This window comes from Brassica oleracea, chromosome C8 (assembly GCF_000695525.1).
Source record: "Brassica oleracea var. oleracea cultivar TO1000 chromosome C8, BOL, whole genome shotgun sequence".
Taxonomy (NCBI): domain Eukaryota; kingdom Viridiplantae; phylum Streptophyta; class Magnoliopsida; order Brassicales; family Brassicaceae; genus Brassica; species Brassica oleracea.
The window spans coordinates 25,411,430-25,423,996 of record NC_027755.1 but is presented as its reverse complement, the minus strand read 5'-3'; the positions used below and the strand labels follow the sequence as shown (position 1 = coordinate 25,423,996).

Here is a 12,567-nt window from a genome sequence, read left to right as displayed (position 1 = left end):
GGTGGGAGTAATGGTAGAAACGTGGTTATGTGGTTTTCTCCTTTCCGGGACTATGGCGAATAACAAATTCTTAAAAATATCAGCCAACGACCTCCGTGTTAAAATGTCTATGTCCACTAGTTAATCTATAATTCTACTATCCACGCTTTGGTGTCTACATTCATACTTATTTTTTTTACACATGTATATATATGAAAATTTAAAAGATAGAAAATTTATATATAATTTATCATGACAATTTTTTTGTTTAATATGTTTTAGATTTTGAAATAAAAAATAAATGAAAGCAAAGGTGGAATAAAATAATAATAACACAAAATATAAAAGAACACATGCCAACCTTCTCTTTTTCCTAAGAATATAATTGTCCAAAAACCCAGTCGAGCCTAAAAAAAACGTCTCATGTGGGAAGTACGTCTGAGTGTTAGAGAAATGTCTTAGAGACTAATAGCGAGTGGAGTGCCACAATTTCATTCATCATTTTTGATCTCCATAAGCCAAAGCGCGCACTGGCGACCAACTCATTCAGAAATAATGTATAAAGGGATAAAGGGACTAGGAGATAGTACTGTTTGCTACCACAGTACTCTCCATACAATTTGGAATATGATTATTTTACTACATCATGGATACAGTTCCGAAAAATATTTCTAATTTTTAAGCGTCTTCATGATAGAATAAAAACATCGACGGGTTTATATGCAAGTGCATTTTCCTCTACACAACAAAACTGTTAACGCAAAACTAACTTTACGAACGAGTCTGGTTATGCTTCCTCCAGTACTTACTCTCCCACTGTTCGATTCTTCTAGCCGTACTCTGCCTCCTTTTCAGTACCGAGAAAAACGACGCCGGATCATATGGAGGCGGCATGGTGCAAGGACCAGTCTCTGCAGGGTGTGTCACAAGCGATTCCATCATAAACTTCCGCTCATTACCATCCCTGGGGCACGCCATTGTCTCTGAGCAGAGCTCGGTGGAGTTCTTAGGAATCTCGGGTTTAAACCGGAGGAGTTTAGAGTATTGGGTTAGGAGATGGTACATGTAATCGTACACATAGTCCATCTTGAGTTCTTGTTGCACAAACTCACTCGCCTTCTTTCCTATGTCTTGTGCCTAGTGAGAAAGAAAAACAGCCAAGATAATACTTAGAACCGATATTCAATCAAAACAGTAACGAATGTGTGTAGTTTGAAGAATTGTCTTACCTTTAGCTTGTGCTGGTTGCCCCAATCGACGGCAAATTTAATGGATCGGCATTTGTCGTCTTCCTTGACGGGCCAATAGTGTTGACCAGGTAACATACCTCGTGTGAAGAAATCGTAGTAATGAGGGTTCACTAGCAATGTCACCGAGTCACAAGCCAGAATGTACTTCTCGCTCACCGACCATGCAGACCCTTCTATGTAAATCTTGTATCTGCATCACAAGATTCTTGCATAACCCATTTGTTACATGCAAAAGGTTCCTCTAAAAGAGTTTACGTGCTAATTACCTGTGGTGGCATTGGCTTGCCAAGTCTGACTGCTTGTAACCTTCCTTTGATTCCCGGGCCCAGTCCTACAATGAACACACCAAGATAAAGCACGTAGAGAAATATATCTTAACATGGACAACACAACTCCAAAACTCCCAACTTTTTTTGCATCATAGTACATCAACTAGTAAGAATTAAACCAACCATATCAAATATAAACAAGATGCCGAGACAGCTCATCCTCTGAGTTGCTCAAAAATATAATATAACACACCACCAGATTTCGCTTAAGAACCAATCTTTAATAGAATCCAGGACCATCTTAAGTAGTTGAATCATAGAACAAGACCAATGTGAAATCGGCATAGATTCACTCACCTGTTGGTATAAACGAGCTTTCCAGTCATGCCCCTCGGAGACATTACACTTCATGAGATCCAGTCTTGTATCAGCGACTGTCGGATTCCCTTTCCAGTAAGCATAAGGCTCTCTGTTTACCCATTTGCTCCTCTGGTTGCCTTCCCTGAGCTCTTTCAACAAACTCTCCCATGGCTTTATATTCACCTCAGCCCTACAAAAACAATGCAACTCTCACAGTCACAGCTATTTCTTAAGCCACAAGTCACCACGTGGAGTTACTTTAGGGTTTCATTTGTTAAATCCAAAACTATTGTGGTCAAATTGCAAAAACTTTATAAGATATGGGTGCTCAGAGAAATAGGAAGAATCGTTTACCATCCCCAATAGGACCAATCAGGAAACACAATGTCGAGCGTCTCGTTGTTCCCACAGTAACGGAACAGAGGCGGTGGCGTTAACTGTTCAACTCCGCCGAACTCCACCGCCTTCACTACCGGCCAGTCAACGCAGTCAAACATCAGCTCGAGATCCGGAATCTTTCCCGGATATCTCCTTAGAAGCTGTACGAATCCCCAGATCGTGAACACGTCTCTCGTCTGAAAAGCCTCTCGGAGCTTCTCGACGTAGATCCTCCCGTCGATGATCGCAAGGCGGAAGTTCGCCGTCGCGTTGGCACGCTCCAACGCTTCCCTCGTGATCCCGGTCTTCTCCCACGGCCGTAGATCCTCGTGGATCCAGCGGAAGTAGTCGGGACACGTGGCGGGTGGAGATCGTCCGGAGTCATCTTCTCTGCTGCCGGGAAGGAGGCTCGTCGGATAGTTGTCCCTTGGGCAAGTTACAGTGGCGTTGTCGGAGAAAGCGGGGCAGTTTAGTTTGAACTCCTTTGGCTTTTCCGTTATTAGCTTAGTCGACTGAGGGTATTTTGGGGATTCACCAGCTTTTAGGGTCTCCGTCACTATCGCCGTTTCTTTCGCTATTAACACCTACGAACAGAAGGTTAATAATAACTGAGTCGTTTTAGTAAATAGCGGTGGACAGTTATTAACTAAAACTAATCACGTGATTAAGATCCCATGTAGACACGTATCTAACTGTCCGTAACTTTGTTTGACGAAAAGTAATGGTGACACGAGAAATCTGGCGCCACCAATATCAAATTCCATGTGGCAAAACAGTTCCATCAAAAACAAAACAGGCCAAAACGACAAAGTGGAGTGTCGTTTTGAAGAATTAGAAAGTAACAGAACAACAGGACACAAAGAATGTAATAAAAATGTGCATACGGAGGGATCGAGGAGGAGGCGCGTGGTGAGAAAAACGCCGAGGAGGAGGAAGAGGAAGAAGGAGAAGAAAGCGTAGGATCTGTTGGAAGCTCCGGCGCCGGTTTTGACAAGGGGAGACAAGATGGTGTCGAAATGACGAGAGTGCCCTCCCGATGATCCATACGACGGAGAGTTCCTCATCGTCCCTCCTTGCTGTTGCATGCCAAACAATGTGAAATCGACAGGTGAAATGAGAGAGGTCAGAGATTAGAGAGAGAAAGAAAAAGAGAGCTTTTTGTGAGGAAAACGAAAGGACAAAGGTTGCAGAATAATGTGAACCAAAACAAGAAAGGGTTGGTTAAACTTATTAATTACTTTTTTAATGTTTGCAAGACGTTGAAGGGTGTGCACCTCAAAATGTCCTTACTTCTTTTTAACCTTCTCGTTGTAATGGGAAACAAATTGTTTTATGATTTCCATTGTTTCGCAATGGTGGTTGTTATTTATTTGAAATTGAAATTGTAAACCGATGATAAGGCCTAGATCATGGCCAAGTTCTAGAAACTAGGCCCATGCCCAAAATAAATACCAAAACCTTTGTATTGTTTAAAGATGTGTGGGTTATCAGAACCAATCAAATGACATATCTATCTTTTTCCGGTTTGGTTCATTTAAAAAAAAAGTGGCAGCAACTAACAAAACCGACTACCGAGCATTGATTTTGGACCACAATAAAGTACATTAGAGACAGATGTGATTTCGAGAAAACTGGACCCTTTTGTTTATTTTCCAAGTGCTTTGATCGACGATCTGGTTACGAGCTGTACTGGTCGGAGTTCACTGTTCAATAAAGGGTTTAACGGAAGCCTGATACATCACTATTATATAAAAAAGTGTTAATATGAGATCTTTTGAACTAGTTTTTCTTTTCAAAGTTAATGGACAATTAGGTGTCAAGAACTTTTGGGATATGTTGTCGTCAATTGCGGATTGTCAATACAAACGGTTACATATACCATAATCTTGGCTCCCCCTTGATTAAATGGAAACATAATGATGGAGAAAGGCAAATAAACGAATCATGAATGACAAAGTCTTTCTAGGAGTGCCCTCTTTGACAATTTTGAATTAAAGATCATGCTTAATCACTATATCATATTCCTATCTTAATCACAAATGCCACAAAAAAAAAAAATTCAGTCTACGCTCTCACCTTTGGCATGTACCTTATTTCATTTCACAATATCATTCACAAAGAGTTATATTCAATAAGATATCGATGAAAGTCAAGTATCTATATTTGAAATGAGTTTGCCATCCGTTTTTTCTATGGTACTCAGAAACGCTCTTTGATGTTCACTACCTTTATCGAACAGTAATATAATGATTCATAATGCCTCCAACTCCAAGAAATTCATATAGTTGATGTAATAGACCTAATAAACCAAAAGATAATATAGTTTATAGGTTTATAGGTTTCTAGATTTTTGTTATTTTCCGAAATGATATTTCTCAATTATTTCAAAGTCATTATTTCTTTTTTAAAGTATATATATGTCGTGATAAGATTTGAAATAAGAAAGCGAAGGGTTCACAAATAATATCTTCTTTATAGTAGGGACTGCTTCTATTATCAACTTCAACTAACCATTTAGCGTTTATAAATTTAGCGGTGCCATATTATTCATGTAGGGCATATGTATATTACTCACTAACATTATATTAATTCACCAATAATCAATCTTGATACATCCATATAAACTGGATACATTTAAATGAAATGATGGTACCCAAACAAAATGGTTATGGTATGCGCTGGCTAAATACTTGAACTGTAAAATTGTGAGTCTGTTTAGTCATTTATCAAATGATTGTTTTGACTCGGACTGGTTTATTATCCAGGTTATTATACTTCCGGTTCTTGATTCTAACTTCTAGAACTCTAACCAGTATTGAGTGACAAAGAAAAATACAGGGTAATATTACAAGTGACTTGAAGAGAGTGAGAGCGATATGATTTGGATGGCAGAGAAGAAATCCTAAAGGCAAAAGGCTCACGCCTTTTATCTTACTATTTCACGCGTGCTGTGTTCTTCCCTTGTCTCCCCATTTCACAACCCAAGAACCCTTTCTATAATAACAAACACTATAGTAAATCTCATCAACATAATAATTTAAATTATTTTAAGTTTGCACACATACATAATGTACCTATATATATGCATACACAATATGGAACCTTTATATTCTGCTTCCTTCTCTATAACTGAGCACACTTGAGGGGAGTTTGTAAGCATGTCTGTGAGTATCTACTCCATTCCTATCTTCTTTCTTATTGTCCTTCGTTTTACAGTTGCAAATATATTTCCATGTATTTATAGAGACATACAAGGCTACAAATAAAGAAATATAATATTACATAACTGAGTTATATGTGTTGTAGATGACAGTGGAGATAAGAGTTCCAAACTTGGATTGTGAAGGATGTGCTTCTAAGCTTAAGAAGACTCTACTCAAGCTCAAAGGTATTGAAAGCTTTTTGAGTTTTAATCTTTATTCTGCTTACCTCAATCCAAGTAGAATTTTAGAACCAAAGTAAAACTAAATCTTATATGAATGTACTATGCATGGAACTATTATATATATATTCTTAATGTTGTGGTTCTTTTAACTTGGCTAAACAAATTCATTCAGCCAAACTAACAATTGGTTTGGTTCGCGATCGCGTATCTGGATTTGAACATCTCAACCAAAAGTTAACCATAGAACCGATCTAACTGGAAAATTGATTTCTCCAGTTCTTGCACGCGGTTGGATGTTTTAATAAGTTTATCCGGTTATTATTGGTTAACATGCAGGAGTGGAAGAAGTGGAAGTAGAGATGGAAAGCCAAAAAGTGACGGCTCGAGGATACCGGTTAGAGGAGAAAAAGGTATTGAAAGCGGTACGACGGGCCGGTAAGGCAGCTGAACCGTGGCCATACCGCTTAGGTAATAGCCACTTTGCGTCTTTCTATAAATATCCATCTTATGTGACCAACCACTATTACTCCGATGCCCACCGTACGGATCCCACCGGTGGTGTCCACACTTTCTTCCACACTCCGGCCGTTTACTCCGTTGCAGTGGCCGGCGATGAGATCGCGGCTTCGATGTTTAGTGATGATAATCCACATGCTTGTACCATTATGTAATCTATTTTCCATCATATACATAAAAATGTTTTCTTTGCACCTATTTAAAACCAAGTGATTCCAAACCCCAGACCGTACTGGGAACTAAGTAATGTCTGGTACATGTGCTATTTAAGACATCTACCGTGGCCAACCACGAATTGTTCATCTTTGTCCACATTTGATTTTGATTTTTGATATTTTTCTTATTTTGTATTGAGAAAGTAAATCTAATACTTCTTCTTTTATATAGAATTCTTCAAAATGAAACTATGATATTTCATAATTATAATCCACATACTTAAAACGAATTCTAAATTTTAAAATTAATAGAGTTCTTCAAGATTATTTTTGTTATAACATCATAAGAAACTTTTATAATTCAGTTTCATGTTTCACTGACAATATTGCATATCAAAGATAACACTTGTTAAAGACAACACTTTCAATCGGAATCAAATCCGACGGAAACTTACAGTCCATATTCTTCTCAGGCAACAAACTACACGGCTCAGGCTTAACTCTGCTCGTAACTCCAGCCATATTGGTACAATTCCACTGCACCTCCTTAGGATTAGCCGACAAAGTTATGTTCACATTCGAAATGCAAATACCCGTAAACGGATCTTTATCAATCCCAGCGAGACTAGCCGACATGGTAACGTTCTCAGCCGTCATATCACTGAAATTGATGTTAGAAACTTCGGGCAACGCCTTGGGATCGTACCCTTCGTCAGGATGCTGGTTGTAGTTTCCACTCATCCAGAAAACGTATTTCATCGTCTTCATCGTGAATCTCCTTGCGTAAATGTCCTTGACGTAAGCGCCACGTCCCGCAGCGGTTTTGATTCTGACGGAGGATTCAGTGTTGATTAGTGTCACGTCTTCGATTCTGACGTCTTTGATTCCTCCCGACATCTCGCTTCCTAAGGCTACTCCTGCACTTTTCGGGGAGATGCATGTGAGCCGTCTGATCGAGAGTTGTTGAGTCGGCATTCCGAACTTTATTCCGTATTGGTCCCAACCACTTTTAACGGCGATGCAGTCGTCTCCGGATACTATGTAACAATCTTCGATCAGTGTGTTGGTGCATGAATCTGAAAAGGACCAAATCAGAAACAATGCCACGTGAGATTACAATATTGCCACGTGGGATAATATGCAAAACTATATAATATATTTAATAATGCCACTTAAGCATGGAGGGCTATAGACAATTTATCAAAAAAACTTATCTATATTCATATATATATATATAATTACGTTTTGAAATTTTGGGTTGAAGACGCATGTTTCATTAGCTAGACCGGTCTGCACATATGACATAAACATTGTCACATAGGATAGTACCTGGATTGATTCCATCGGTGTTGGGAACATCAACGGGAGCGACAATGGTGATTGATTTGACTATGACGTTATTACAGTAGACAGGATGAATATGCCACGACGGAGAATCGACCAAAGTGATATTGGAGATCTGAATATTTTTGGAGAACAAGAGTTCGATCATATACGGTCTAGTCACCTTAAACTGCTTCTTTTTGAATTTATCCCACCAATACTGTCCCTGTCCGTTGATCGTCCCGTTGTTACCTATTAGAATTAGAGTCCCAAGTTCAATATATTAGTACCTTCCGGTTTACGGTGCGAACCAGAAATTTGCTGTGATTGTATCGGAAAATTACCGGTGATGACCACGTCGGTTAGGTTTGTACCGGAGATGAGACTGTTGAATCTCCCGGTTCCGGTTCCATCTCGTCCTTTTCCGTACGATGGCAGTGGAGCGACCACTGGCCATTCAGATTCATCCTGATGTTTGTCAAAACCGGAATCAGTAACTTAATTTACAGTAAACCTTCATGAATCGAACAGAACCGGATCCAATACAAGCCAAACCAGAAACTAATATAAAAGCCAGATCTTCTACCAATTTTGCTTTGATTGGAGATGTATTTACGATACTATAACATTAATATAATAGATTTTCTAGATTTTATACATTACTTTGGTTACTATTATTATTCTTTATAATTAGAAAATTGAAAACCCGTATAGAACATAGTGAGTTACCTGAGATGCAAGGATGGTGGCACCTTTTTGGATGAACAATGTGAAGTGGCTGGTTAGGTTAAAACTTCCGGTGAGCCATTTTCCAGGAGGAACTACGAGTTGAGCTCCACCGTAGCTCGCCAGGTGGCTGAGGTTGCTTATGGCCGTTTTGAACGCTTTCGTATTAGAAGTTTTCCCATCTCCAACTCCTCCAAAATCAGTTATTACCGCCTTGTGTTTCCGGCAATTTAATGCAGAAAACTCAATCCCGGAATACGCCGAAGGATGGTGGCTACGTGATTCAATCGTCGGGAAACGGAATATAGCCAAAAGGACTAATATACCAAACACTAGCCTAATCATCTACACAAGATAATAGAAACATGCAAGAAGAAGATTAATATCTAAGAAGATGTTGGATATGAAAACTAATCAAACTAATAGTTTCATAAGGATATTCGATATTTTATTGTATTAGATGATTTTGTTATAATCAAAACTTATAGAAGCTACGCAATATTCATCATCTAAAGAGCGGTTTATAATACATACTAGCGGATATATAAAACTACGAACTTCGGCAGAAAATATATAACAGTGTTTCTCTAACAAGAATTTTTCTTTACCTTGAGATATTTGAAGTAGCAAAGGAAAAACGTAGCAAAGGAAAAACGTAGCAAAGGAAAAACAGAAGAATGTCTTCCTTCTGGTTTGATTGTTTGTGGAAAATGAATACGACAGAGTAATATTTATAGAATTCAAAAAGATATAAGAATGCCAAATAAGGATTATTAAATATTTTTTTTCCGAATTTTGAATTCACGTAGATAATTGTTAAATAAATTGTGATATTGTAAATTAGCAAGTTTGCTTATAAAATAACTGAAATGTCTAAACAAGGAAGTAAAAATCGAAACGCCCTATATATATCTTAAATTTAGTGCAATTATATCCATAATACAATTCTAAAGTTGACCTCATCTAGAATATTGGGATAAGTACTCAGCCTAATTCTTACCACATTTACATTTTGACCACTAGATCTGAAGATATATGTTATTAAATGCTAGATTTTAATCATTTTATACCTTTGACAAAATTGGAAAAGTATCCAAATTATATTTTCAGTTTAATTTATTGACTATTTAGATGTATCCTAATTATATTATTGGTGGAAAACAGTGTGCATTTTATTGAACTTTACTCTATTGGTTAACAATAAAATTATCAGTTATAGTTTTGTACTATAACTATGTACGGAATCGTTGACAAAATCATTTATTTTGAAATAATACATAAAATGGTTTTTAAATTTAAAGAACTAACATAAATATAAAAACTTAGTTATCACAATTATAGACCACAATTTTTTTATCGCAATTAAAAAATGGCAAAATCTAGATTTATGTGCATATTTAAGCAACTTTACTGTGAAATATTAGGTGTTCGATTGTTTGTGGATTTTAAAATATTTTTTTTAGTTTTTGTTTGTGTAAAACTATTATTATAATATTAAAACTTCTGAAAAATAGATTCTTTAATTATAGGAAACCCAAATTTTGTACAAATTTTGTACAAATTTTGTAAATACATTCATTATCCTACTCAAAATTAAAAATACTTTTTATTGGATTCTATTTAATAATCATGTGGTAATTTTTTGTTGTTGAATATTATTTATGTGTTTATACATTGACACTTGTCTTTTCTGTTCACTCATTTTGATGGTTTTCGTTTTTCCCTGTAAATACTCTCTTGTTAGAAAATCTGGTAGACACTTTTTTTTTTCTTTTATATATTGTATATCAAAAGAAAAAAACCGATAATATAGCTTGCCATCTTGCAAAAATCTGTTTTGAAACCAAATTCTTTACATCTTTTTGAATCTCTTTAGCGGATTTACAATCCACACAACTGGGGCTTCTAGCTCTGGTGGTAAAAGGCTCACGGTTGTGAGTTCTGCCACCCGAGTTCAAATCCCGACCACTATAGAGAATTCACATGCGGAACCCTAGCGCCCGAGACCGAAGATCGTTCACGGTGACCCACATGGTGACCAGCACATGCTAGATCCTTGGTCGCTTTGGTCTCTAGTCTGAACCACTTCGGTGGGGCCAGGACATTCGGTTATCAAAAAAAAAAATTTACAATCGACACGTAGTAAAAAAAAATATTTATTAAATCATCTTGAAATTTAGAAATACAGTTTACTATAGAAAAAATTTCTTTTTTAACTGTGAAATAACTTTTCGGGGTCCTAGCCAAACTCGTGAATGAAAACGTATTATAGACTCTTGTGTTGATTCCGACAATCTTTGTTTAAGGATCTCTCCATAACCTATTTCTAATGCATCAGTTTCTACTATCATAAATGCATCAGGATGTGGAATAACTAAGCATGGTAATGTTGTGACCTTTTTCTTAATATCTTGGACTATACTAGTATACACACTAGACCATAGGACTGGATTCTTCTGTAGTCTCTGAAATAATGGTTGCATTATTTTACGTATGTTAGGCAAAGAGTGTGAAGAATAGTTTAAACATTCTAAAAATCGTTGTAATTGTGTTATTTTATTTTATTTCATGAGGGAATTTATTCATAAATTCTATTGATCTAGAAATAGGTGTTATAGTTCATTCGTAAGTATTATGTCCTAAGAATCTTATTTTTGTTTGAAATATTTGCATTTTTTGGCAGAAACTACTAATCCATGTTTTTAACTATGTTTAAGAAAGTGTATTATTGTTTGAAATGTTGGTCAATAGACTTAGAATATATTAATACATCATCTATATATACTATATAATATATTAAAATTTCATTCATAATATTTTGATATTCAAAAGGTATATTTTTTAAACCGAATGGCATGACATTCCATTCATAGTGCCCAAAAGGTATAGCGAATGTTGTCTTATACTTATCGTTTCGGTTATTTGAATTTGCCAAAATCCACTTTTCATATCAAATTTTGAAAATATACAAGCATCATATAGCCTTTTTAATAAGTCTATTTTATTAGGTATTAGGTATTAGGTATCTTATCCATTGTAGAAGGCGTGGTGAGAAAACGCTCCCAGACACAAATCTCGAGGTAAGGAAAGCATAGATCCGGCGGGTAATAGATTTGAAAGTGACAACTCACTTTCTTGCCAAGAAAGGATAGTTTCGCATCGGTTCCTTCTCTTCATCTCCCCGGAAGCCCTTATTTGTTACCCAAAGAAGCACCCTCTAAAGCAACATTCTTCCGAAATAGCGAGTTTCATCTTCAGATCTAGCTACTTCTCTTTTTCTGCATCATGTTTCCTCAGAAGATCCACCATTAACTCAAAGGCCTGTACATACAAAGCCCCTTTTTCCCAAGTTTGGTCAAGTTTCTAGTTGTTTCCTCACACCTTCGTGTCCCCCCCAAGCTCTAGTCAAGTGTCTATCTGCTAGGAGTCGACTGATACTCCTCCAGCAAGCGTCAATGGCACCTAGATTCACAGAGGCAGAAAAGGGAAAGAAGCATGTTAGTGAAAACAACATCAAGCGCATTAAGGCCCCTAGCCTTGATACATCAGCTCTCATTCGCGACAATGCACTTACTCTCATTGGAAGACTCACCAACCCTCGAGAACAAAAGCTGTGGGCTCTCATCCCAGCCCTTCCACCCAAATGGAACCTACAAGGGAGAGTAGTTGGCTCAGATCTGAGAAATGACTGTTTCCAGTTTCATTTTTAGAGAGAAGATGATCTAAGAAGAGTCCTAGACAACAGGCCTTACCACTTTGCCTACTGGATAGTCATCCTCCAAAGATGGGAGCCTGTCATCTCCACCTCTTTTCCGATTCTCTTCTGGACCAAGATAAAAGGACTCCCACTCCACTTATGGCATGATGATATGATTGTTCGTGTGGGTCAGGAGCTGGGGACTCTGGAAAATCATGAACTCACAAGAACTTCTGCGAGAGCCAGAGTCCATGTTGATGCGTTAAAGCCACTCATAAAAGAATCAATTGTAGAATTCGACTCAGGAGAATAAAGTGTCATTACCTTGGAGTATGAAAACTGGAGATGCACTGTTCCTATTGTTTCTCTCTCTTCCACCTGAGAAGAAACTGTCCACAAAAATTGGAAGATGCCTCATCATCGTCAGGAGCACCAAACCTGTGATTGGAAACTGCAGTAAGATCTACTGGACCGGCCAGATCTTCACAAGATGTTAACCCAAGGAGTCCAATGCCCCCCCCCCCCCCCC

The 12,567-nt window shown here is 37.5% G+C and overlaps 4 protein-coding genes across 5 annotated transcripts in view; 2 read left to right on the top strand and 2 right to left on the bottom strand.

Annotated features, from left to right (window-relative positions):
* Window positions 1-552: 552 nt before the first annotated feature.
* Window positions 553-3,554, bottom strand: LOC106309793 (O-glucosyltransferase rumi homolog). 2 transcript variants are annotated; one of them, XM_013746928.1, is made up of 7 exons: window positions 3,475-3,554; window positions 3,121-3,312; window positions 2,213-2,820; window positions 1,856-2,048; window positions 1,496-1,560; window positions 1,209-1,419; window positions 553-1,116 (listed from the first exon to the last, which is right to left on the bottom strand). In XM_013746928.1, the coding sequence occupies exons 2-7, from the start codon at window positions 3,298-3,300 to the stop codon at window positions 751-753; spliced, it is 1,623 nt and encodes a 540-aa protein (XP_013602382.1). In that variant the 5' UTR covers window positions 3,301-3,312; window positions 3,475-3,554; the 3' UTR covers window positions 553-750. The 2 variants fall into 2 exon arrangements, with proteins under 2 accessions (XP_013602382.1, XP_013602380.1); XM_013746926.1 differs by lacking the exon at window positions 3,475-3,554 and having other exon boundaries at window positions 3,121-3,460.
* A 1,777-nt stretch (window positions 3,555-5,331) lies between these two features.
* On the top strand, window positions 5,332-6,448 carry LOC106310561 (heavy metal-associated isoprenylated plant protein 26). Its single transcript, XM_013747791.1, has 3 exons — window positions 5,332-5,400; window positions 5,543-5,624; window positions 5,958-6,448. The coding sequence occupies exons 1-3, from the start codon at window positions 5,395-5,397 to the stop codon at window positions 6,290-6,292; spliced, it is 423 nt and encodes a 140-aa protein (XP_013603245.1). The 5' UTR covers window positions 5,332-5,394; the 3' UTR covers window positions 6,293-6,448.
* A 192-nt stretch (window positions 6,449-6,640) lies between these two features.
* On the bottom strand, window positions 6,641-9,031 carry LOC106310852 (probable polygalacturonase). Its single transcript, XM_013748078.1, has 5 exons — window positions 8,950-9,031; window positions 8,345-8,686; window positions 7,960-8,083; window positions 7,622-7,867; window positions 6,641-7,368 (listed from the first exon to the last, which is right to left on the bottom strand). The coding sequence occupies exons 2-5, from the start codon at window positions 8,684-8,686 to the stop codon at window positions 6,686-6,688; spliced, it is 1,395 nt and encodes a 464-aa protein (XP_013603532.1). The 5' UTR covers window positions 8,950-9,031; the 3' UTR covers window positions 6,641-6,685.
* A 2,765-nt stretch (window positions 9,032-11,796) lies between these two features.
* Window positions 11,797-12,567, top strand: part of LOC106309028 — a 10,111-nt gene continuing 9,340 nt past the window's right edge. The window contains 2 exon segments of the mRNA XM_013746116.1: window positions 11,797-12,003; window positions 12,052-12,327. Coding sequence (XP_013601570.1) covers window positions 11,797-12,003; window positions 12,052-12,327 — 483 coding nt within the window.